This window comes from Pleurodeles waltl, chromosome 8, assembly GCF_031143425.1.
Source record: "Pleurodeles waltl isolate 20211129_DDA chromosome 8, aPleWal1.hap1.20221129, whole genome shotgun sequence".
NCBI classification, from domain to species: domain Eukaryota; kingdom Metazoa; phylum Chordata; class Amphibia; order Caudata; family Salamandridae; genus Pleurodeles; species Pleurodeles waltl.
The window spans coordinates 1493882621-1493910063 of record NC_090447.1 but is presented as its reverse complement, the minus strand read 5'-3'; the positions used below and the strand labels follow the sequence as shown (position 1 = coordinate 1493910063).

The 27443-nt window shown below is 46.7% G+C and overlaps 1 protein-coding gene across 1 annotated transcript in view; it reads left to right on the top strand.

The window, feature by feature from the left end:
- FBXO40 (F-box protein 40) overlaps positions 1–27443 on the top strand; it is a 90157-nt gene that overhangs the window by 13820 nt on the left and 48894 nt on the right. Inside the window, exon 2 of the mRNA XM_069202713.1 lies at positions 13508–13540. Coding sequence (XP_069058814.1) covers positions 13538–13540 — 3 coding nt within the window. The 5' untranslated portion in view covers positions 13508–13537. The remainder of the gene's footprint in view (positions 1–13507; positions 13541–27443) is intronic.

The window sequence follows — 27443 nt, the reverse complement described above, 5'->3', positions numbered from 1 at the left end:
TTCAATTAAAGAGAAATTAAAAGTAACAGTTTATCACTTAAATATTAAATCAGTGGGAGAGGATGCTAACAGATGTTCACCTCCATACTCAGACCTCTTCAAAACACCAAGGTCCATATTTATGGACTTTTGTCGCAGGGCAACGCTGCAAGTTACCTTGCTGTGCTGCCCTGTGTCAAAGGGAAAGGGCAGGAAAGGGCTGCATCTATGGCACAGATCGCGTTCCTGTCCTTTCCATGGCACTGTTGCTGTTTTGGCAGCCTAGCACCAACACAGGCACCATTGCACCTTGGTCCAAGGGTGTCTGTGTTATAGGCAGGGTTTTTTTGTGCAGGAAGGGGCACATTCCTGCACACAAACAAAATCAGTGGAGGCTTTTTCCTCTTTCTATGTGTGCTGCAGCACACATGGAAAGAGGAAAAACTAGGAGAAATAAAGATATTGCTCCTAGTTATGCCTCCCCGGGAGGCATCAGGTTTTGGCGCATCCCCAGGTTTACAAGCTCTTGTAAATCTGGGGATGCGTCTAAAATCATGGGTGTTGCATGGGAACTCCCACTGCAACGCCCATGGAATGCCTCTCCATCGCAGAGTATGGCAACGCAGCGATTTGCACTGCCTTGCCTTACTCCATATCTATGAGGCCATTCAAAGCCACGTAAAGTGGCTTTGTGTGGCCTCATAGATATGATTTCTAGGTTTCCGAAGCTGGAGCGCCACAAAAAGTAATGCATCAGCAGCGCAAGGGACTTCTAGATATGCCCCTAAGTCTATGGAAGGAGAGCTTCGCTCCTAGAGTAGCAAGGGAGCGATCAAGCTGAGGCCAGCCTTTTATATGATGGACACACTTAGCATCTGTCTGTGCCGTCTTAAATCCACGGGCGCCCAGATGTGCAACATCAATACGATTTGACGCATCTGGTACACTGTGAGAATCAGCCTTGTCTTCCAGTGACAATATGGACTCTTGATTAAGGATGGTGAGCAGAGCGTGGAATAGGAACGAGGAAGACGAATAAAAGTGAAAGACCAAAAATAAAAGAAGCCAATGATCTGTAGAGAGAGGTGGAGAAAGTAGAAGAAATTGTACATTAAAGGAATGAGATAGGCCGAAGGGAAATAGATGAAGGACTTGGAAGGAGGAATATGGAGAGAGTTAGAGGCAGATAAAGTTCTCCTGTATCAGCTGTGGATACCTTAGCCTGAGTAGCTTATCAGTCCTTGTTTTCCTTTAAATTTATAGGTTTGAATTTTTTTTGTTATAACTACAAGAATACAAAGAAAAATAGGAATCAGTGAGCCACTCAGAACTAACATGAGGACACTCAGAGGGAAGGTGAGTGGGTGAGAAGAAGAGAGAAGTGGGAGATAGTAAGTGGAAGAGGGATACTGAAGAAGCAAGAAGAAGGAATGGATACAGCGTTTTGGCAAAGAAACTAGAGGCAGATTAGAGAGACAGGGCAAAGTGAAGGCATGGAGAGAGAGTAAAATGTGCCTGAGAGCTTGAGGCAGAGGAAGGAGAGATAGAGTGTCCTGGAGGAAAGCAGAGGGAGAGGATGAAGGACAAAGAGCACACAGGCAAAAGTGGGATGAAAGAAGAGGCAGAAGAAAGCAAGCATCAGTGGCCTGAAGTTGTCTCAGTTCAGCTGTCATTGAGAAGAGCTTCAAATGATCAAGTTTTTTTCATTTCATTCTAACATTTGTAGTTTTGTGTTCCAGGTTATAAATACAGGACTACAAGTACCACAATGCACAGAAAAGCAAGTCTGGAATCCCTCATATAATGGAGGATGGGCAGGGGTTGCAAGGAGAGGAAAGTTGGATAGCAAGTAGATGGAAAATAAGTGATGGGGAAGAGGGGAAGAAATAAAGATGAATGGAGGAAGAAGGGTGACAGCAAATGCCCCTAATGCCAGACACATGTCATTCAGCAGTTCCCCTATTACTAGCCTTCATAGTTTGTCATCCTCAACACTTATCATCCCCACGGTTATTAGTCTTCAGCAGTGGTTCTTAAAGTTTTGACTTCTGTGGACCCCCACTTGTATCATTATTGAACTCGGGACCCCCACTCAATCATTATTACAGTCTGGGGACCCCCGCTGACTCATTACAGGAAGCCAGGGACCTAAACATTGTTGATGATTTGAACTGCAGAACAATATACAAAAAGTACAGAAACGAGCATTCATCATACACAAATGAGAACACACATTAATTCAGTTTGCAAACAAATATTAATAAAAATAATAATTGGAAGGTTGGAACTTTTCTAAGTTCAATTCCAGCCACACATCATCCATTCTATATTCTGTTTGATGCACCTGCACTGCTCCTACGAATCAATCTGAGGATACTAATTTAATTTTTAGCCTTTAATTTCAAATTCCTTGACATTTACAGTATGTTTTAAATTTAAAACTTTCAGTTGTACATTTAGCCACTTTATTTATATGCACTTTATTAATCGGTTAATAATATTTAATTTTCTAAGCAGTCACGGACCCCCTGAGGCAGCTTCGCAGACCCCCAGGGGTCCCCGGACCACAGGTTGGGAACCACTGGTCTACAAAGATGGCATACTTCATCCACTGGCATCCAGTGTGCATCATTAAATCCCACAGAGTCAGCCTCCAAAGCCAGTCTCTACGCACCCCATCTGCCCCAGCGTTCCATGCCAGCCTCCAAGCATCATCACCTACAGCAGGGACAGCATGCAATGCCAGTGTTAATGCACTCTTAGTGCCCCCGTGCCAGCACCTAATGTAAGACTCATGTACCCCACCTAACCCAATTCCGGTATCGAATGCCAGCCTCCATTCACCCCTGCTTCCACCAGTGCCAACCTCCATGCAACACTGTCTGCTGCTGCGCCAGTGCCCATTGACAGCCTCCATACACCTTAACCTACTCCAGTGCCAGCGCCCAGTGCCAACCTCCATAAATTCCCCCCCTTCCAGTGTCAGTGTCCAGTACCAGCCTCAGTCCCACCTGTCCCAATACCAATGCCATATGCCAACCTCGAAGCACCCTCACCTGCCCCAGTGCCAGAACTCAATGATAACCTTCTCATTGTCCTAACCTGCCAGTGTCGAAGGCCAGCCTTCATGCATACCACCTGTCTCAAAGCAGCACCCAGTGCCAACCCCCATGCATCCCACCAGCACTAATATCCATTGCCAGCCTGCATGCACCACACCTCCCCAGTGCCAGTGCCTTGTGGCATCCTCCATGCAGCCCCACCTGTCTCAGTGCCAGCGTCCAATGCCAGCTTCCATGCATCCGCTTCCCAGTACCAGCACCCAATGCCATCCTCCAAAACTCCACACCTGCCGCAGGGCAAGGGTCCAGTACAGCCTTCATTCACCCCTGTATCCTCAGATCCCAATGCCAGTCTCAAAAAGCCTGACCTGCTCCAGTGCCAACATCGGCTGCCAGCCTGCATAACTCCCTTCTGCCCTGGTGTCAGCATCCAATGCCAGCCTCTGTGCATCCCACCTGCCCCAATACCAAGGCTCTATGCAACCTCCTTGCATCTCCACACCCCCACTACTCGCACTGAATGCCAGCCTCTATGCAGCCTCTGTGCCACCCCCCCCCCACCTGCCAAAGTGCACTAACCAATGCCAGCCTCCACGCACCCGGAAACAAGCTGGTCCCAGGATACTTGTTTGCGGTCCAGGGAGGACCTGGCCTGGCAGGTCAGACTGGACTGTTCCCATGAGGAGCAGGGTCAAGACTGATTTGCATAAGGCTGGGTCCAAATTGGAATGGTGTAGCAAGCGAAAAAACGGGTTTAGACCCAGATGTGTGACTGGGGGTGAATGTTTGGCATTGTTTAGCATTTTGTCCATCATCTGTTCTTTTTGAATTTGTCGCCCTAAGTGGGAAGGGTATGCTTAGCCGTGCGTGGGTCACATACTTGCTATGCCACTGGATTCAAGCTAGCCTGGCTGATGAGGGGTGACACCCCGAAACTGGTCCCAGGATGCTTGTTTCTGGTCCAGGGAGTACCTGGCCTGGCAGTTCGGGCTCGACTATTCTCAAGGGCAGCAGGGTCAAGACTGACTTGCATACGGCTGAGCCCAAACAGGAATGGGGTAGCGAACAAAAAGTGATGAATTTAGTCCCAGATCTGAGACTAGGGAGTGAATATATGACATTGTTCAGCATTCCGTCCATCATCTCGTCTTTTTCTATGCACCCAGTGACAGCCACCATGCACACCCACCTCTGGCAGTACCAACACCCAATACCCCCACAAGCCCAAGTACCAGCACCTAATGCCAACTTCTGGGCAGCCCCACCTCTACCAGTACCAGCATCTAGTGCCAGTCTCCATGCACCCTCACCTGTCCCAGTGCCATCACTCAGTGCCAGCTTCATGTAAATCCACCTCCTCAGTACCAAACTGCAAAATAACCCGCCTCTGAGCTCAGTTTTGTACACACTCATGGCCCTCTGGCTTCCTCAGGGAACCACATATCATAAAATGTCATTTACACTGGATGCCACTTTCTGTGACGTAATTTCCTGCTACATCAATTTCACCAATGGCCGTGCCTCAAGGCTGAAATGTGCCTGTACCCGCCTTAGGGGATTTGGAAGTTGGCATCCCTCTCTTGAGTTTAAAAACTGCTACTCATGATATCGACTTTGAGTAGGTTTGGCTAAATATGGTTTTTGGTTGCAAACATGCCCGTGCCCTGTCCATGGCATGTACTATGCTGTGTCCTGTTTCCAGTGGTGTATAAAGTGTGCCCTAGGCCTAATGCAAGCAAGGAAAATGCGCCCACTGGCCAATGGTTGGGCAGTAAAACCAAGTGTGATTAAGTTGTAAATAGTCCCCCCCCACCACGGAGCCCCGGTGCCGCTGCACCCGCTGCACCATCGATAGTTACGTCCCTGCATACACTCTGGGTAATTATTGCAGACGCAGGAACGGATGGGCTGTCTGGTTTCTCGCCGCTGGTGCGGACACCCCGGTCCTGCAGCGTGAAGTGTGACTGGCCTCGGGCCACCTTGTTGTTTCCATCCCAAACATAGAAATGGGCAAACTTCTCCTTCATGGGAACCCGTGCGTCACCATCTGGTATGTGGAGGACGACGGCAGCTGCCAAACAACAACGCCCCTTACGTAATTATCCAATTACCACAGCTCCCTCCCCGTTTCAGTGAGCTTTGTAAGTGCACAAGTTACCCAGACGATGTTGTAGTGTTGGCCTCCATGCGCAAAATGAAATATCCGCCTAAGTGCAATTTAAACGTTGCAATGATAAGGTAAGATTGAGAGTCAGAAACAAAAAGTATAATTGGTGTGGAATCTTCCTCTTACGTATCTGCAGTTTCAAACTTGCACGTAAACGCACAGGGCGTTATTAGCACAGTCCCCGAAGAGCATGTAACACACACATTATTCCAGGGGTCGCAGGGGAATGGACGTTTTCACATGGAAAATATATTTTCCATACACAGAATAAACGAGCATTGGCAAAGACTTGCGGTGAAAGTGTCTGAAAGCTTCCATCTATGCTGTCACTCACCCCTCCCTCCATGCACTCAGTTACTGAGAGGTGGTGTGGGTTAGAAACTCGGAGATCCACAAAGTGCGCAATATCATGGAATGAATGAATGTCCAAACAGTGTTTTTTTTATTTTAAAACGAGAAATGGTTAAATTTACAAACAACTCAAAATAAAACATAAAGTACACAATGTAAACAAAACCTCTCGGGTCCCTCTTAAACTAGACATCTGTGTAGGAACAAAACACCCTAGCCCTATAGGTGGAACGGGCTCTGCGTTAACCGTGTCTCTATCAGTTATGAGCAATGAAACTACTTCATAGGCGGAGTAACACAGATATTGACCAATCAAATGCCCATAAAGAAGATAAACAGGCCGAGCAGAGCCAAGGCCCTTCTTTCTCTAATTCTTGGATATTTGGGGCATTTTTCATTTACAGTAACCTTAAACCCCTGCGTTTTCTGTATTCATAGGGTGGGCAACTTTACAGGTGTAGAATAAGGGAACGTAGGCCTAAGTCAGGAAAGTTTTAACAATAGTTGCTTGGAGCACGCCAGAAGACATTGCTAACCTGCCAGAGATCTTACATCTACGCTATTCATAACAATATTCATGCTGCGAGCCAGGAATTCTGTGGGAACCTGGCGATTTTATTGACACACAGCAACACCCTTTCCCACATTCAAAACATGCTGTCCATTGTTTTGACCAAACTAAATATGATAATAAAAGGGTGCAAACCCAGCCCAAAACAGGATTCCAGAACGATAGGTCTTTGCTAGGATGGCCTGGGGGTGGAGAGTCTCTCTTAAAAAAAAAAATACAAACATAAAGTTAGGTTTTGGTGGCTGCTAAGGGCACAGAATCAGTTTCCATTGAGAGCTTGGCCTGAAAAGCCACGTATGAAATCAGATTTGATCTAATTGCTTTAAGTCTGAGTCTTATTAAATATAAAATGTACACTTCAAGGTATCAGAAAATGCACTAAGTCTTTCATTTTGAAAATGTCAATGAGGAAATATTGCAAACATAACAGAATGTAGATTTCCTGAGACCAAGGTAAGTGACTTCATCTGTGAATGATATATTCTCCTAGGGGGGTCCAGAGGCCTCTGTCACCGCTGCCAAAGATTGTGGAGATGGAACAGTTTTCAGAGTGGGGGTGCTGGCCATAAACACCACGCCTCCTCCGTTCCGCTGGCCTCGCGCTCGCTGCCGTCCCTCGCATCCGCCGCTCCACGGCGGTTGGGAGGTCTTTCTCCTTCCTGGCAGCCAAGACCTGGAACTCCCTCCCCACCAGCCTCAGGACCACCCAGGACCACTCCGCATTCCGGAGACTCCTAAAGACCTGGCTTTTCGAGCAGCAGTAGCCCCCCCCCTTTCCCCTAGCGCCTTGAGACCCACACGGGTGAGTAGTGCGCTTTATAAATGTTAATGATTTGATTTGATTTGATCTTGAGTGTCCTTTCCATGATGGTGATATATATATATATATATATATACTGTATAGAGTCTGGAATACTGTGGTCTTCTCTTTCACCTGCATCCCAACAAGGCAAATTACCCTAGACATACAGCCAGAGAAAGGAATAGTAAACACTGCTGTCCATGTTAACAAACAATTAGCAGCTGTATGTCGCATGAAGCTGTCTGTCATGACGAAGTTTGTACTTGAATGCACAGTAAGTGTTTCAGAACTAATAGGTAAAGGTAATAGGTTACTTCAGATTCCCACCTGAACTGCATCATGGGTATTTGGGGGTGCTATAGCGCCCTCAACCCCTACGTCCAGTGCCAGTGGCCAAAGGTGGTCTTTGAGAAGATCCTCCGGCTCCAGTGGTTGTGGATTGACCCACGAGATAGACTATCCGTGGGCTTTTAAGTTAAACAAGATCAACTAGGGGTGGAGGAGACTAAGTAGTTCTAACAACAGTTCTGAAAATTCATCTTTATTGGACTTAGCTCTAACAAAATGACTGTAGAAAAAAGGGTCTACCAAGCCTATCAGTAGGGGTGGACTGGCACTGTAGTGACAAGAAAGTAGTGGGATAGATTAGAGGCATTTTCTAGGGATTGGTCTAGTGATACAATCCAACAAAACATTAGAGGCCTTTTCAAGAACCCTGTCTCGCTTCAGAATAAGTCTGAAAACTAAACAATTGGGAAGGCTTCTCCCCTGCATCATGAATGGTTGAATCTCTGCTTCCAGTACACTTTCCAGGATTGTGGTAGCCAGTTTCATTGGCTGGTCTCTAGGCTCAGAGATACCCAAGCCAGCTTGGGCAATATCCTGAGACTACTGGGGTTTGAGATGCATACTGGGAGACCATGGCATTGGATGATTCCTGAGTGACAATTTCCTAGCACCTGACCTGTTTATAGAGCTCAGGCCCCTTGTCGCCAGCTAGAAACCCCTACATCAGGTGCAGGCAGAACCTACAACATTCTTCAAGAGGACTGTAGCTGTGTAAACAGACCAGAAGTAATCTCTGAACAAAGCTATAGAGCAATAGAGAACTATGGGCTTTAGTGAAGTGCCTGAGCAGCAGCTGAGGGGGAGAAGTTAGGTGACTTCTCCCCCTCCCACTGGCCCCTGTGAAGATACTTGGCTCTGGGTGGAGATTCTTGGTGCATTGCTTCCCTCTAGAAGGCAGTTATAAGATAATTAATGGCCAATTACCATCTATTTTGGCCTACTCATTTACTATTAATAATAACTCCTTTCCTGGGGGAGTTGTATAAGGTAAGCAAGGATCTTCTGGCACCCCATTTAATCCAAGCATTCCGGGAGGCTGAGGTCATTGGCATCCTCGAAACTGTGTCCAATAAAGCGACCATTATCCTTCTCTTCAAAGACAACAAAGACCCACTAGATTGTGCCAGCTACTGCCCGATCGCTTCAGTTTATCTGGATCTAAATATCATGGCTAAAATCCCTGCGACACCCCTGGTTAAACTGATCCCTTAACTTATCTGTGAATCTCTGGTGGGGTTTGTCCCTGGCCATAGCTCCTGCAATCATCTGCGGATGGTGGCACACCTTTGAAAGCTGATGAAATATGACCTAACTGAGATGCTGGCACTCTGACTAGCTGTTGAGAAATCTTTTGACTGGGGGTAGTGTCTTTTGCGCCATGTCCTATATTAGTGGTCGAGGATTTCGTACCCAAGGTTCACCTCTTGCCTGATGAACCCACAGAGGAGGTTCCATGTGGAGGATTCCATTAGGAGGCCTTCAAGATTGGATGTGGTACCAGCAGGATGCCCTCTTTTCTTCTCTTTAGCATTAGAACCCTTAGCATTAGCAATCCGACTAGTGCAAGATGTAGAAGGGATCTCTACCGAAGGAGACGAGATAAAGGCCCTATTCTATGTGGAAAATATTTTGCTTTTTCTGCCCCACCCACGCCCATAGCTACAATGGTGTCTTTTAATGACAAAGTGTCCCACCTCTATGGGCCGATTATTGAAGATACCTAGAATTCACAAGGCCAGATGGGGCAGTAGGTCCATTTCACATTTCCTCCCTAAACTTTGGAATATGCTCCTCATAGAATTAAGATGCCTAAACATCAAATCACCGCTCAGAAAAAGGGTAAAAGCATGCTATATGGCTATAACTACATTAATAGCCCCCTGTGCTTATCCATTTGTCCCACTGCAATGGTATGTCTTAGCCAGCGCTGGGAAGCCTACGGATAGCCATGCGCTTTAGAAATCCATATACAATAGCATAGCATCAGGCTACAAAATGAACTTGTCACCTGCAGCATGAATTTGGGCTCCGAAACACAGATCATTGGTGGTACCACCAATTAGCCCACTGTCTATGCACCTCCTGTGGTGTGCCCCCTGTCGACCTATTCTAGTCACCTATCCTCCAATTTCTATATGCACTGGGTCTATACAGAGGCATAGACTTTGGTTTTACGAGATGGTATTTAAAACCCTACACTTGAGCCCTTCTCGTAATACGACCAGTCTCACATGGCAGACTCTCCTGGACAAAGACACGTTGTAGGATGCTGGCCCAGTGTGTGGTGGACACCTATGTTTGTACACCTTATACTGGGTCCAGGCAACCCTTATGAAATAGTGTTACGGTGTCAAGAAAGCCAGGGTACTCTAGTGGTAGCTGTGGTGAGCAACCAAGACTTATCCAGGAGGAGTGTGAAGCACTTGCAATACCACAGTAGTCACAAAGTAACTTATCACACCTGAAAGGAACCACACAGTGTTGCACAAATAAAGGTACGTTATTACAGGAACACCAAACTAGATTACTATAGGTAGACCCCTACTGGAAGTAAGTACACACCAAATATACACAGGTAGGTATTAGGAAATAACATAAAATGGCAAGTGCCCACCAGAGGATATGCAGTTAGTTAAGGGCTGGGAGAGAGTAAAACCCCATGAGGTAAGTATCTAGAAGATCCCCATCCACCGGGAGAGGTGAGGTAAGTTACATGATCGTCCCATAATCTAACAAGAGGACTTCTGATTGGAATATTGCAAGAACAGGACCAGGCCGTTGGAATCCACTTGTGGATTCGGGATGAAGAGGACCTGAAAAAGAAGGGACAGAGTCCAGTCCCGCAGAAGTGTCCAGGCAGGGCAGGAGGCAATGCCCACCCTTCTGTGGGTGAAGATCCGGGATGACTGTGTCCCAGCTGTGGGGTCCAGGAGCTGCAGAGGAGTCCCTGAAGTCACCTACGAGCTGTCCCTTGATGTTCATTGGATTGCAGACGGGTCTGTGGTTAGGAGGACCACCCACAAGCAAATGCAACTGGTTCTGTTGGAGCTTTGCAGAGCTGAAGAGGACCAGTAAGGTCCTGGGGACTCGACCCTCGGAGGGGAGTCTGGGCTGATCCTCAGCAGACAAGAGAGCCATCAGAAGCAATTGAATCCCCCACGAGCAACCCACTGGCAGCAGTCAGCACACCTGGAGAGGAATCGCTGGAGCAGCAGAGAGGAGACTGCCCTTGCAGAGGTAGAGTGCTGGGGGCCGGGGCTACTTTGAGCCTGAAGATTCCTCAGAGAAGGAGTCAACAAGCCTTGGTTTCTGCAACAGTTGTGGTACACTGTCCTGGAGAAAGAGACAAGGGCTCACAGTCTCCCAAGTTGGACAGAAGGCAGAGAAGACTCTGAGAACCCATCAGAACCACAACCTGTGTTGGAGAATCTTCTCAGGTCCAGAGGACAGCAAATCCCAGCAGCCAGACGTCGTTGCCTTAGGTGCTTGCGGATGCAGGGGAGTGACACCTTCACTCCAAGAGAGATTCTTTCTCGCTTTTTTTGGTACAGCTGAAGTCTTGCCAACACCAGAGGATGCACAGCCATGGCAATGTTGCAAGTTGGTGACCGGAGCCATGGAAACAATGTTGCAAAGAGAGGTCGTCCCAGTGTTGCAGTATTGTTCGGTTCCTGTGAAGTCCATTAACGGTTCCGGTGGCCAGGAGCAGAAGAGGTCGTTGCCGTGGAGTCCTGGTGGAGTCTTGCATGATTAATCCAAGGACCTACCCTCAAGGGAGTCCCTAAATAGCCCAAAAAGGGGCTTGGGCACTCTGTATCACTGACCTCAGAGGGCGTCACTGACATCAGCTACCTAACCTGGCCAGTCAGATGCTCCCAGGGGCCTCTGCACATCTTATTTTCAAGATGGCAGAACCAAGTGGCCACCTGGAGGAGCTCTGGGGTGGTGATGGACAGGGGAGTGGTCACTCCCCTTTCCTTTGTCCAGTTTCACGCCAGAGCAGGGACCGGGGGTCCCTGGACTGGTGCAAACCAGATTATGCAAGGAGGGTACCAAATGTGCCCCTCCCCAGCCCAGTAGCATCTATTTCCAAGGGAGAGGAGGCTCCATCCCCTCTCCTACAGGAAATCCTTAGGTGTGCCTTTCCCTGCTTGAGCTGGTCAAGCAGCAGGAGGGCAGAATCCTGTCTGAGAGGCTGCAGTAGCGTGGGCTGCTCGCAGACCCCGAAAGACTGGTGTGAGCAGTACTGGGGATCCTCTAAGGATCCCCCAGAGTGCATGGAATCCTGGCACCAATACTGGAATGAGTATTGGGGTATGATTCCAACATTTGTGAGACCAAACATGCCTAGGTTCGGAGTTATCATTATGTAGCTGGACCACAGGTACTGTTGACCTGTGGCCAGTACGTAGCTAAAATGGCTTCCCCACACTTACGAAGTCCAGGAAATTGGAACTGGAGTTCATAGGGGCACCTCTGCTCATGCAGGGGTACCTAAACACACAGGGACCGGCACCCTGCCCTTTGGGCTGAAAGGGCCTACCATAGGAGTGACTTACAGTTTGCCTGGGCTTCTCTGGGTGGCATAAGATGTCCCACGCTGGACGGATGAGAGCGCAAATCGTTGTGTTGCATTACTCTGCGCCAGGGAGGCGTCCCATGGGCGTTGCGTGGGAACACCCATGGTTTTTTATGCATTTCCAGATTCACTAAACTTGGTAAACCTAGGAATGTGCAAAAAAGATAAGCATCTTCAGGAGAGACGTAACAAGGAGAAGTATCTTTATTTCTCCTCAGGTTTTCCTCTTTCTACGTGTGCTGCATTCTGGAAACCACCTCAACAGATTTCTTTTGAGTAGGAAAGTGCCCCTTCCCTCACAAAAACAATTGTGCCTACAACACAGATACCCTTGCACCATGGTGCAAGGGTGCCTGAGTTGGCGCTAGACTGCCAAAAGCCTGCCAGCGCAAGGGAAAAGGACAGGAATTCCCTGTATTGAATACATTTGATGCATTCCTGCCCTTACCCTGTCACGCAGGGCAGTACAGCATGGTGACTTACTGCACTGCCTTGCGCCACAAATGTCATAACTATGTCCCCAATTCTTTACTTTGTGCTCTATCACTACACGTTTCTCTGAGCCCTGCCTTGTCGCTCACACTAAGCTACCAAAGGGGAGCCATGGGTACTCAGTTTGAAGCTGCCACACCTTTCTTTATATGTAGTTCTTTTTCTGGGAGTGGGTGTTGGGCGGTGCGAAGCTCAGACATTTTTCACACCAGGAGTGTGACCCCCCAACAACTTCCCAATCAATACTATTGATTATTGCTGTCTCTTTCTAGATAATCTTAATACACCTGTAGATGTACAAAGTGAGGTTGTGCTGATTATAGATATGTGATCCATTTCACCACAGAAGGGTTGTAGTTACCTGATGGAGGCCAAAAGCCTTATATATGCACATCCATCCTTACCTTTAGGCGAATACTTCAGACCAGTGGAACCTTCCCTCTGGCTGGGTTTGATGGGGGACATGTGTTTTTGTTAAAATATTTATATTTATTAGTTCAGGTCACCATGCCAGACTACAGAAAATTGCATTACAATTTACACTGGACAAGTCATCAATACAGCATCAGGACCACCCCAGTTGAAGACACGTCTCTTTAAAGAACACTACATCACGACGCAGTAAGCACCTCTCATATGCCTTATTCTCCGTTATCCTAGTCCGAGATTGAACTGCCCTAATCCCCTTTGCAGTTCCTACATAGCACTTTGCAAACGTAGGCACTAGAGTCATAAGGGGCCTTAAAAATCACTAAATAGAAGTTATGAGAAAGGCAGGAAGTTTTTGAAAAGTAGTTTTATGTAGCGCCAACTCGATCTGAAGCCATTGTAGCGCTTTACATGAGCACCTGTTACATTACATAAGGACACATTCATTTTTGGTAGGCGCGAGGCCATTAAGTGATTTGCCCAGAATCAAAGGATGTTTAGCCGGCGCTGGGACTCAGACGTGGTTCCCTAGTTCCAAAGTCGGTAACTCTGGCCACATATTGCAGCGCTTTTATAGCTAAGATGCCATAACAACGGTTTTAATCAAATATGCTTTCTTGCTCACAAAGTTTAATTGTTGTTTATTTTAGGTTTTTAATACGCTCTATATAACAAATTAAAAGTTAAACAATTCATAAAACTAATTACTTCCCATTTTGGTTTACAGGGATTGTGCGGCCTTCAGACTGTCGGTGCCATGGTAAGTGTGATCTTCATTGTAAGTTTGTATTTAATGACACAGATGAGCATGAGTGAGTGTAGCAAAGTGGTAATATTATGTGGTATGACTGGGGAGTCTTACCATGTAATACTAGCATGTTACCCAGTAGTGAACCTTGGGTTCACACCAATAAACCTTAGCTCAGTCCTGGTAGTGTGGCAAAGAGCAGTCAGGCTGCTTGGAGAAACATGTGTAAAGCATTTCACAACACCCGCGTGGATGATAAGTAAATGACACAACTTAAAGAAATCCAACACCAATTAAAAAAAAAAAATCTAATTTTTATTTTAATTTAGACACTAAAACAAACTTTGTATCTTACATACAACGGTAGTTCTGAATTTTTAAAGCGTTGAAAAATAAAGCACTTTTAATGGTCAAACCACTGTCATTCAAGTCAATGGTGGAACTCAGTGTGCAATTGGTAACTTGTGAGCTTGGGGGAACAAACTTGCAGGTAAGGTGTTGCTGGTCCCTAGTCCAAGCCTTAACAGTCAATTTCTAGTTACCTTTCTCAGGGTGTCTGGGTGCAGAGCTGCTCTGGCGGTCCTGGGTGCTGACGGGATCCGCGGATGCTGTCAAAATTGCAGCACTGCCCAAGGCACACTTTGGGGGGACTCGTACTCTACCCTCGGAAAGTAGAGGCATTTGTGGTCCCACGACCTGGATTCCACAGCTGGAGCATGCCTGGCGGCTCGGAGTGCAGAGGGGGGTCGTTGCTGACGTCTGTCACTAAGCTGGACACTGCTTTGAAGTTGGTGATGTCCAAGACGGGGTCTTGGGCTAGCCGACAAGCCTTGACAGCGGCAAATGTTCATCATTATTGTGTTAGCTGGAGGTCACCCAGAAGGCAGTTGCAGTTCAAAACTTGGTGATAGCCTCACTACTACTCCCGAGGTGCAGGTCACCGGCTTTCTTTGGGCTCACTAAAGAGGGGTCCGCTGGGTTGCACTTCTTTGGACAGAGCACAACGATTCTTCTGCAGGTTGCCGGTGACTGGTTCCACCAATAAGGGGAGTCTGCTTTAGTTTCTGGCATCCACTTGAGTCCCTCTTGCTGGGAGCAATGAGTTTTCACCACGGACACACATCCTTCATGCATGCAGTTTCAGTATATGGTCTCCTCAGGCCATTTAAGTGTCCTCTCTTTGCACGGCAGCGGAGCCCAAGGTCCTGTTGTCGTTGACGGTATCTTCTTTGTGCCTCTTCTCAGATTCAAAGGCAGAACTGAGGTTCTGGTGCCAGGGGAGCCCCTTAAATCCTTAGTTTAGGGCCGTTAAGGGCGTGAGGGGCAGTGGCCAATGGGCTACTGGTCCCTGCGGCTAGTGCACCCCTAAAGTGATGACTTCCTGTGGGAGTACGTCACTTTTCTTCCCAGAACACACTATTTCTAAGGTTTGCCAACATGGCAAACCTTCCCTCAGATGTACAGACCACCTAACCCACCCTAAAGGTGTGGCTTGCCTTTTGAAGGTGTATACCTCCTGAATAACTAATTTTCCCGCCTGTCAACCTGGGCAGGGCAGGAAGAGCTTTGTTCTCAAGTGGGGGACAAGAGATTACACACTAAGGGAAATGAAAGCCTTTGAGGCTCACCACCCTAATTACTGTAAACATTAGCCATCCTGGCAGGGAGGGAGGAGGTGTGACCTCCTTCCTGCCCAGGTCCTTTGTCTCTGTCCTGGGGGAAGTGTTAGCATGACCAGCAGGATGGCAGACTCTAGTCTTGGCAGCAAATAGCTCAGAAGTCCGTCAAGGCTAGAGAAAGCTGGTATCTTGGTGAGCATCCTCTAAGGATGCCACCAGGGTACATGCTCCCTAATCCTGGGCACGAAAATCATGCTCACGGTTAAAAAGCACGGTGTTTGATACCAATCACGGGGGAACTCAGCTGGGCAATCATGGAGGTGGCAATCTGGGGACTGCCTGGGTGCCAGCCCATGCTATCCTATTGACACCCGTTCACTTGTGGTAGCATTAAGTTTTAAATGCTATCACAGGGTCATATATGTCCACACTCATAACACAGTGAACAATGTCTCCTGGGCTATAGGCCTGCCTTAGGCGTGACTGACCTGTGCTGTGGGCAGTAAAGGGACTGTGTCTGCACTTGGTGTGGGCAGAGTCGAGCTCGAACAGACAAGCTGCTCGTGCAGTCTGACATGGCAGCTCTGCTGGCTTCACTTTTACTTGGGTCACACAGGGTGGCACAATCAGTGCTGCAGCCCTGCTGGCCCCTTTACCATCCCTGCCCTGGGTACCACTGGTACCATGTACTAGCCAATTGGGTTTGCAAAATCTCATTACAATTTAAGGGAAAGAGCACTGGTACTGAGGTCTGGTTAGCAGGTCTCCTTACACTTTCAGTACATGCAATGTGAGGCCCCCCTGTCCTACTATTTACCACTTCACTTACACTTTCAGGTCAAAAGCAAAAGCATCCAGCAGCAAAAAGTAGGGTGGGAGTGACCATCCAAAAAGGGGACTTTACAACAGTGAGAAAAACAGAACTAAAAATTTTTTTTAGTGATTGTTGCCACAGGTGTGCTGAATCAGCGCCTAATCATCTTAGACACTGCGAGGCAAGGGACTTGAACTTGTATCACATATGTGAGAAGATGCATGGAAGTGCCAGTAACTTAATGCTATGAAGTTTCTGCACAGTTAAAGTATACCAGTACTGGGACTGGTAAAAATTCCTTAACATTTATTCTACAGTAATCTTTTTCATATTCAGAGTCTGCTGGATATGCTCAGCTGTGATACCTTACCCACAGCCACGACCACCCAGACCTCTCCTTTATCCATCGCCATCCTGTTCCGTGGAGGGTGGTCCAGGTGCTGCAAATCTCCTACTGGGGCCTGCTTCAGGTATTGGGGTTCTCCTGATGGAGGGTGGGCCAGGTCCCAGGAGGCTCATACTGGAGGGTGGTCCCGGTGTCAGAGTTTCCTACTGGAAGGTGGTTGAGGTGCCAGGAGTCTCTTACTGGAGGGTGGTCCATGTGTCGGGTGTCTCCTACTGGAGGGTAAATCAGGTATCGGGAGTCTCCTAATGAAAGGTGTTCAGGGTGTTGGGTGTCTCCTACTGGAGAGTGATCCAGGTGTCGGGAGTCTCCTACTGGAAGGTGTCACAGGTGTCTGGAGTTTTCTACTGGAGGGTGGTGCAGGTGTCAGGATTCTGTTACTGGAGGTTGGTCCATGTGCCGGGAGTCTCCTACTGGAGGGGTAGTACTGAGGATGGGAGTCTCCTGCTGGACGGCGACTCAGGTGTCAGGAGCCTCCTACTTGAGGGTGGTCCAGGTATCTGGAGTCTCCTACTGGAGCATGGACCAGGTGTAAGGAGTATCCTGCTGGAGGTAAGTGCAGGTGTCAAAAGTCTCCTACTGGAGGGTGGTCTAGGTGTCTGGGGCCTCCTACTGGAGGGTGGTCTAGGTGTCTGGGGCCTCCTACTGGAGGATGGTCCAGGTGCCCAGAGTCTCCTACTGGAGGGTGGTCCAGGTGTCAGGAGCTTCCTATTGGATGGTGGTTCAGGAGCTGGGAGTCTCCTACTGGAGGGTGTTCCAGTTGCCAGGAGTCTCCTACTGGAGGATGACTCAGGTGTCAGTAGTCTCCTCCTGGAGAGTGGTCAGTCCAGGTGTTGGGAGTCTGCTACTGGAGGAGTGGTCCAGGAGCCTCCTACTGGAGAGTGATCCACATGCCAGGAGCCTCCTACAGGAGGGTGGTCCAGGTGTTGGGTATCTCGTACTGGAGAGTGGTTCAGGTGTTGGGAGTTTCCTACTGTAGAACTGTAGGACAGTGCATCTCCTCTGCACCTTTAGTTGGGGTCATCCTTCTCCATCTCATTATTATTGCTTGTTTGTTCCTTCTGAGCAGGTTGATGTAGACACAGTGCTACCATGGATAAAGTGTGATTTTTCCATTGAAATACCACCATAGATGATCCAATTAAATTAATGAACCAGATACCACCAATAATCACGAACATGAAACCGCCTGTATCCTCTTACAAAATGTCATACTGTCCCTGCCAGTCAGCTGTGGAATCTGATGAGGTCTTCCTGGTCTATTGCAGTATTTTGTATTCCCTCCTCTACAGTTCTTGTTGGTGTCCCTTATCTCTTACCACCCAGCTCAAGATCCTATAATGACCCTGACTCTGCCACGTTACTCATCCCAGCTGACTGCACGTTTTACACATTGGTCTGTCATTGAGGGGATACCAGTGAAAATGGTGGCAAACCAGCAACCCTTCATTGGCAGCTGGTCCGCCACCATTTTGGGGATTCCTCACCCACAAACATGGAATTTCAGTTAATGGACTGGTATCTTCTCCCCTATCATGAAAGTGGTCTTCCTCCACCTGCAAATGAGGGCAGAGAAAGCAGAGATGGACGGACAGTACATCTGGTGATTTGTGGCAGATGTCATATAAACTCTCACTTCTTAGGAAGGATCATAATGTTGGCTGTTTAATGCCTATATATAAACTTGCACCAACGCTGTCATATACATTTCAGCCCATAATGTATCACCAGTAGTGCTTTTAAATAACATATGTTAATCATTCTTTTTGTTTGCATGTGCAACACCTATAATCTTCCTGAAGACAATTTAAAGTCTTTGATCTGGCAGCCAGCATTTCCTCCATATAAAAATATGCAGGTTTGTTTAACTTCTTTCATGTATTGACTCTTCCGGGTCGCCCTGAAATTTTCCCCACAGTCCTTCATTCTATCCTATTTTTACGAGAAACATTTGTTAACCAGATGCAGTTGTGCATCAGTAATTAATGCTCACAACTCACTGTGGTCCGTGGACCTCTGGGGGTCCATAAAGCATACTCAAGGGGTCTGGAACTGCTTAGAAAATGACATAATATTGACAGATTAATAAAGGGTATATAAATTAAATTTTTTTTTTTATGTGAACATTTTAAAATGTTCTGTAAATGGGAAGGAATTGAAAGCAGTGCAAGTGCATCAAATGGAATGTAGTATGAACGAATAGTGGCCTCAGTTGAGTTTAGAAAAGGTCCAGTGTTCCCATTAAAATTTAGATTTTTTTATACTTGTTTGGGAATTAAATAAATGATCAAACATTTTGTGTATTTGTTTGATAAATGCTGGTTTCTATATTTCTGCGTATTCTATTCTGGTTCAAGTCATCAAAAATGCTTAGGCTGAGGTCTCCTACTTCAAGTAGTGACTCATTCGGGAACCCCGGATTCCAATAGTGATTCATTGGGGGTCCCTGGGTTCCAATAATGATTAAGTTGAAGTCCACAGGAGTCAAAAGGTTGAAAACCACTGCTGTAAGGAGTCAACAGTTAGAGGGAGAAGCGGTAGGAGATCAATGAACACATGATTGTGGTGCATCACAAACAGCATTTGCAGACTCACAGTGATGTAATCCTCCTTCCTACATCAATATAGAGGCAGATCAGAAACTGTATATAACTTCAATGTGTATACCCTTGGGGTAACACCTGTGGTCATTTTTCCCTGTCATATGGAGGAATCCTAGAAGATATAGAGGAGCATCTTAGACTTTGGAGAGGTCTCTTTGATGGTGTGTACTAAGATTTGTACTAAAGAGTAGAGAAAATCTGGAGGTGCCCAGTCCCTACATACATGAGGTTGTTCAAATACACTTTGATGATATAGGGAGAGTCATAACGTTGAGCACATTTTCAGGTTTGGAGATGCTCTAGAGAAAACAAAATCATATAGCAAATGAGGCCAGAGAGGTCTGAACCAACCAGAGATGCTCACTGAATATCTCAAGATACTCTGAAGCTAATGAAAGAGACCATGACTCACAGTTAAAATACTGACCTCCAAAATAACCACAGCTTATGAGTTGTAAAAGCACAGCATACAAGTAAACATGGTGTAAGATTTTAGATAGGAACAGGTCAGAGAATGCTATGCTATGGCTGTTTTATCAAAGGCAATAAGGTTTATGATGAGACACAACACCAGCCAATGTTCAGTGCAGTCGCATCCAAATGATATTGCTGAACCATCATTAGATGTTTTAGTGCTTTCCGTGCAACCATCACATGTTGTGCTTGGAACTAGTTTGGGCTCTGTAATGAGGACATTGCAGCTCATTGAGAACACAGCCAACAATTGCACCGCTCCATTGACTACTCCTTTCATTATTCTGAACAATAAAAAGAGGAACAAACTGAGCCAGCAGTGAAGGCAAAGTGCAATTATTCATTGCAAGCAAGTTGTTTGCTTAGTTTTGCCTTCGCTGGGCTTACCCTGTTTCTTTTCAGATGTTCTTACTGCAGACTTTGTCCATCACAGGACAATTTACAATTGGAACATTGCAAGAATGTGTAGCATGAATCAGCACTTCAGTTGGTTTTATGGCTTGGGTTTCCAAGATACCTCAAATAACCTTGTTAGTGCAAGGCATAGGTTTTTTGATTTTGTTTTCTGAATGTGGTCTCACAATGGTTGCTCAGACTTCTTCTGAAATATCTACTAATTGAATGTAGAAGTTATTCCCTAAAGCAATCACTTGTGTGGAGAATCTCAAAGGTTTGCTGAGACTGTCTACAGTATGCAATTCCAAGACAGGTATCCGCTGAATAGATAAGGTCATGGCTTTATGGAGAGAATGGAGATCAGATTCTTTTAGCAGAATTGCCATTCTAGATCTGTTGATAGGATATGCATACAACACCCAGGCCAGCTCCTTTCCTCTCCTCTGGCATTCCCTTGTCCCCCTGTCCATTCCTAGTTTTTCCTGCCACCACCCCCTTCATTGGCCCCACCTGCTACACCATCTTAATGCCCACTTTCTCTTCCCTCCAGGTTACTCAGTTAGAAACTCTTACCAGTAGCAAGTGGTTTTAAACACCCACTAATGTGGCCTTTCTTTACAACTGGTATTGGAGGCTTTCTACTCCAAAATGTTGAGTATAGTAATGTAAGATGCAACAGTATACATTGTGCTTAAAGGACAAAAACATAAATGTAATAGAATGCAAAGGTCTGAGACGCTTGCATCAGTTAGTCGTTCCACTTCAAACTCAAATCATGCTAGTACTGGGAAGGATAGGTGCAAATGTTAAAGCAAGAAAATTACCACTGGCTACTTACTAATGAGATTTTGAAATAAAGACAGGAGAAGCTAATTTGATTCACAAATCATTATTTTATGCTTTTTAAGTGTGTTCAGTATCATTATACAAGATGAGAAAGAAAATCTGCTTAGTTCACAGTAACTCAAATCACCATTATTAATGTCTCATGGAAACTCACTCGAAATTACGTGCGCAATCTGAAGCACAGTAATATGGGGATGTATGCAAATGCATTGATGAAATATTGCACTGGATCTGAGGAGTCTTGTCACTGAATCTAAATCTCCCTTGCTTCATCCCAGTAACCTCATTCTCTCTGCTGCTTAGTTATACATTTAAAATTTTAATCATATCTTAAATTACATGCATTTTTGAAAAAACAATATGTGGTTTTGAATCGCTGTATACGTATTACATGGTATAGTCAATGAAATATGTTAAAAAGATCATGGGCCTGATTTGGTGGACAGGATACTCCATCGCAACGGTGACGGATATCCCACCCACCAAAATTTAAATACAATTGTTTCCTACGGGATTCTCATGTCTTTAGTTTTTCAAATCATATAAATAAATGAGAAAACACAACCCAAAAATATTTTAGACAAATATTTGTGTTTCTATTCACAAATGTAATGCACACTGAACAAATACTGTAACTTTCAAGTGCAAATTCACAGAAATTGTGGTTTTTCATTTGTAGATGGATCGGTTCACCCAGAAGAATCTGCCAGTAAGAAGGAATTATAGTTTGAAATCCATATTTTTCAATAAACGTGAGCATATATATATATATATATATATATATATATATACACATATATAGATAGTTTTAGTATTTGTATCAGGCAGCTAAATGTTTTGCTTAAATCTCTAAAACGGCTGGGTGAAAATTCACCAAACCAAGAAATGCCACAAAATGAAAGAAAGACTGTTGTGCCATTAAAATTTGAGGCACTTTAGTTAAGTGATTTTAGAGATACAGTAGATTTGTTTCAAAGGTAGAACCACTGCATTACAGATTTCATGTTGTGGTAATTCTAAGTGCTGGGAGGACCTTGTGTTCCAAGGCCGTAATGCCAGCAGCATTCCTTCATCCTGCAAGAGAAGAGTGAGGAACTGAATGCACTTCTGATTGGTGGGGATGATATGCCTAAGTTGCCGGTGGCTCTAATGATTGGTTTAAGTAGCAGAAAGGAGAAATTAGAAGAAAAAGGTTAACTTCTTCACAAAGATAAAAGGAGTTTCCATGCCTAATTTAATAGACAGGTGTTACATCTTGGTCCAGACGGTTCCACAGCGCAAAGAGATTCCAACAGAGAATATGGATTCACTTTTTATGAATTCAATTTGAAAAAATATGCTTTTCCACATTATAGTTGTACTGCAATGCAAAGGTACAATGCACTCCATGCAGTATTCTTCATTGCAGGTTTCTATGATTAGGAATGATCCTCAGCCTATATGTTTAATCCATCACAGGATCAGCTGACACATGTTTCGCCCACTCTGCATTCCCATCTTTCAACAGTAATAATCATTTATTTAATATTACAACCAGTCAGTTTTACACTTGAAACATGAAAAAGTGAAGTAAGAAAATTGCAGTCAAACCAAAATGTTGATTTCCTCTTTACCACAATTCTTGACTTCTGTCCAGAATCAGTGATGCATCATCTAGAAGAAGTGGCTTACTACATTTGTGAGCTGCGTTTTAACCCCTTCCCCGCCACGGACGTAATGGTTACGTCCATGGCAGCGCCCGTGTGGCGCCATGGACGTAACCATTACGTCCTGAATGCTTCCCTCAGGAGAAGCGCTAGCGCTCCTCCCGAGGGCCGCCCCCCCCACCCCCCTAGGTCAGGGCTGACCGGGGAATCCCTTCCCCTTCCACCCCCGACCCCCCCCACTCCCCCCTGTGACGTCAGCGCGCTAGCGCGCGCTGATTTGTCACAGGGGCCTCCCTAGTCGCGCTGGAAGCTCTGCTTCCAGCGCGATTGAAAAAGAAATGCAAAAGCATTTCTTTTTCAATCACTTGGGAGGCCCGGAGGGGCTTCAAAGGGAAGGAAAAGTATTTCCTTCCCTTTGAAGTCCCTCCGAGGGTTTCAAAAGCCGGATTGCTTGCAATCCGGCTTTTGAAACCCCACTAGACACAAGGGATTTTTTTTTTTTTCATTGAAATTGACAAAAGGGAGCGACCCCTTGGGCAAGGGTCGCTCCCAGGGGGGGCATTTTTTTGAAAAGGCCTTTTCTGCCCCCCCTGGGGGCAGAAACCTCTAGGCACCAGGGACCATTTTTTTTTTTTTTTTTCATTTTTTTTTATTGAGGTGGGGAGCGACCCCTTAGGCAAGGGTCGCTCCCCTTGGGGGAAAATTATATTTTGGCCATTTCTGCCCCCCTTGGGGGCAGATTGGCCTATTTTGATGAGGCCAATCTGCCCCCAAGGGGGGTAGAAACCACTAGACACCAGGGATTTTTTTTTATTTTTATTGTTATTGACAAAAGGGAGCGACCCCTCGGGCAAGGGTCGCTCCCAGGGGGGGCATATTTTCGGGAAGGCCTTTTCTGCCCCCCCTGGGGGCAGATCGGCCTACTATTAGGCCGATCTGCCCCCAGGGGGGGCAGAAACCTCTAGGCACCAGGGACCATTTTTTTTTTTTTGTTTCATTTTTTTTTTTTTGGGTGGGGAGCGACCCCTTAGGCAAGGGTCGCTCCCCTTGGGGGAAAATTATATTTTGGCCATTTCTGCCTCCCTTGGGGGCAGATTGGCCTATTTTGATGAGGCCAATCTGCCCCCAAGGGGGGTAGAAACCACTAGACGCCAGGGAGTTTTTTCTTTGCGTGAATTTCACACAAAGGGAGCGACGCCTTAGGCAAGGGTCGCTCCCTGGGGGGGAGGGCAATTTATTTTAGGCCATTTCTGCCCCCAGGGGGGGAAGAAACCTCTAGGCGCCAGGGCAAATTTTTTTTTTGTGTTTTTTTTTTTTGTTCTTTCTTTTTTTTAGAGATGGGGAGCGACCCATCAGGCAAGGGTCGCTCCCCTGGGGGGCAAATTGTATTTAGACCATTTCTGCCCCCCTGGGGGCAGATTGGCCGATTTTAGGTCAATCTGCCCCCAAGGGGGCAGAAACCACTAGGCACCGGGGATTTGTTTTTTGGCGCCAATGTCACGCAGGGGGAGCGACCCCGTAGGCAAGGGTCGCTCCCGGAGGGCGGGGGGTGGGTGTTGGGGGGGCACATTTATTTTAGGCCATTTCTGCCCCGGGGGGGGGGCAGAAACCTCTAGGCGCCAGGGGAATTTTTCTTTTTTTTCTTTGTTTTTTTTTTTTAGAGATGGGGAGCGACCCATCAGGCAAAAGTCGCTCCCCTGGGGGACAAATTGTATTTAGGCCATTTCTGCCCCCCTTGGGGGCAGATTGGCTGAGTTTAGGTCAACCTGCCCCCAAGGGGGCAGAAACCACTAGGCACCGGGGATTTGTTTTTTGGTGCCAATGTCACGCAGGGGGAGCGACCCCGTAGGCAAGGGTCGCTCCCGGCGGGGGAGGGTGGGGGTTGGGGGGGCAAATTTATTTTAGGGCATTTCTGCCCCCCCCCCCCCTGGGGCCGGCTGAGCTACAGGCCAAACACCACAGGTAGGCACCTTGCAAAAAACACCTCTGTTTTCTGTGAAAAAATATGTTGTGTCCACGTTGTGTTTTGGGCCATTTCCTTTTGTGGGCGCTAGGCCTACCCACAGAAGTGATGTACCATTTTTATCGAGAGACTTAGGGGAACGCTGGGTGGAAGGAAATTTGTGGCTCCTCTCAGATTCCAGAACTTTCTGTCACCGAAATGAGAGGAAAAAGTGTTTTTTGGGCCAAATTTTGATGTTTGCAAAGGATTCTGGGTAACATAACCTGGTCAGAGCCCCACAAGTCACCCCATCTTGGATTCCCCTGGGTTTCTAGTTTTCAAAAATGCACTGGTTTGCTAGGTTTCCTCAGGTGTCGGCTGAGCTACAGGCCAAAATCCACAGGTAGGCACTGCTTTTTATAAAAAAATGTGATGTGTCCACGTTGTGTTTTGGGCCCTTTCCTTTCGTGGGCGCTAGTCCTACCCACACAAGTGATGTATCATTTTTATCGGGAGACTTGGGGGAACGCTGGGTAGAAAGAAATTTGTGGCTCCTCTCAGATTCCAGAACTTTCTGCCACAGAAATGTGAGTAACATGTGTATTTTTAGCCACATTTTGAGGTTTGCAAAGGATTCTGGGTAACAGAACCTGGTCCGAGCCCCGCAAGTCACCCCTCCTTGGATTCCCCTAGGTCTCTAGTTTTCAGAAATGCACAGGTTTGGTAGGTTTCCCTAGGTGCCGGCTGAGCTAGAGGCCAAAATCTACAGGTAGGCACTTCGCAAAAAACAGCTCTGTTTTTTTCCAAAATTTAGGATGTGTCCACGTTGCGCTTTGGGGTGTTTCCTGTCGCCGGCGCTAGGCCTACCCACGCAAGTGAGGTATCATTTTTATCGGGAGACTTGGGGGAACGCTGGGTGGAAGGAAATTTGTAGCTCCTCTCAGATTCCAGAACTTTCTGCCACAGAAATGTGAGGGACATGTGTTTTTTTAGCCAAATTTTGAGGTTTGCAAAGGATTCTGGGTAACAGAACCTGGTCCGAGCCCCGCAAGTCACCCCTCCTTGGATTCCCCTAGGTCTCTAGTTTTCAGAAATGCACAGGTTTGGTAGGTTTCCCTAGGTGGCGGCTGAGCTAGAGGCCAAAATCTACAGGTAGTCACTTTGCTAAAAATAGCTCTGTTTTCTGTGATATGTCCACGTTGTGTTTTGGGGCATATCCTGTCGCGGGCGCTAGGCCTACCCACACAAGTGAGGTATCATTTTTATCGGGAGACGTGGGGGAACGCTGGGTGGAAGGAAATTTGTGGCTCCTCTCAGATTCCAGAACTTTCTGCCACAGAAATGTGAGGAACATGTGTTTTTTTAGCCAAATTATGAGGTTTGCAAAGGATTCTGGGTAACAGAACCTGGTCCGAGCCCCGCAAGTCACCCCTCCTTGGATCCCCCTAGGTCTCTAGTTTTCAGAAATGCACAGGTTTGGTAGGTTTCCCTAGGTGGCGGCTGAGCTAGAGGCCAAAATCTACAGGTAGTCACTTTGCTAAAAACAGCTCTGTTTTCTGTGATATGTCCACGTTGTGTTTTGGGGCATATCCTGTCGCGGGCGCTAGGCCTACCCACACAAGTGAGGTATCATTTTTATCGGGAGACGTGGGGGAACGCTAGGTGGAAGGAAATTTGTGGCTCCTCTCAGATTCCAGAACTTTCTGCCACAGAAATGTGAGGAACATGTGTTTTTTTAGCCAAATTTTGAGGTTTGCAAAGGATTCTGGGTAACCGAACCTGGTCCGAGCCACACAAGTCACCCCTCCTTAGATTCCCCTAGGTCTCTAGTTTTCAGAAATGCACAGGTTTGGTAGGTTTCCCTAGGTGGCGGCTGAGCTAGAGGCCAAAATCTACAGGTAGGCACTTCGCAAAAAACAGCTCTGTTTTTTTCCAAAATTTAGGATGTGTCCACGTTGCGCTTTGGGGTGTTTCCTGTCGCCGGCGCTAGGCCTACCCACGCAAGTGAGGTATCATTTTTATCGGGAGACTTGGGGGAACGCTGGGTGGAAGGAAATTTGTAGCTCCTCTCAGATTCCAGAACTTTCTGCCACAGAAATGTGAGGGACATGTGTTTTTTTAGCCAAATTTTGAGGTTTGCAAAGGATTCTGGGTAACAGAACCTGGTCCGAGCCCCGCAAGTCACCCCTCCTTGGATTCCCCTAGGTCTCTAGTTTTCAGAAATGCACAGGTTTGGTAGGTTTCCCTAGGTGGCGGCTGAGCTAGAGGCCAAAATCTACAGGTAGTCACTTTGCTAAAAATAGCTCTGTTTTCTGTGATATGTCCACGTTGTGTTTTGGGGCATATCCTGTCGCGGGCGCTAGGCCTACCCACACAAGTGAGGTATCATTTTTATCGGGAGACTTGGGGGAACGCTGGGTAGAAAGAAATTTGTGGCTCCTCTCAGATTCCAGAACTTTCTGCCACAGAAATGTGAGTAACATGTGTATTTTTAGCCACATTTTGAGGTTTGCAAAGGATTCTGGGTAACAGAACCTGGTCCGAGCCCCGCAAGTCACCCCTCCTTGGATTCCCCTAGGTCTCTAGTTTTCAGAAATGCACAGGTTTGGTAGGTTTCCCTAGGTGCCGGCTGAGCTAGAGGCCAAAATCTACAGGTAGGCACTTCGCAAAAAACAGCTCTGTTTTTTTCCAAAATTTAGGATGTGTCCACGTTGCGCTTTGGGGTGTTTCCTGTCGCCGGCGCTAGGCCTACCCACGCAAGTGAGGTATCATTTTTATCGGGAGACTTGGGGGAACGCTGGGTGGAAGGAAATTTGTAGCTCCTCTCAGATTCCAGAACTTTCTGCCACAGAAATGTGAGGGACATGTGTTTTTTTAGCCAAATTTTGAGGTTTGCAAAGGATTCTGGGTAACAGAACCTGGTCCGAGCCCCGCAAGTCACCCCTCCTTGGATTCCCCTAGGTCTCTAGTTTTCAGAAATGCACAGGTTTGGTAGGTTTCCCTAGGTGGCGGCTGAGCTAGAGGCCAAAATCTACAGGTAGTCACTTTGCTAAAAATAGCTCTGTTTTCTGTGATATGTCCACGTTGTGTTTTGGGGCATATCCTGTCGCGGGCGCTAGGCCTACCCACACAAGTGAGGTATCATTTTTATCGGGAGACGTGGGGGAACGCT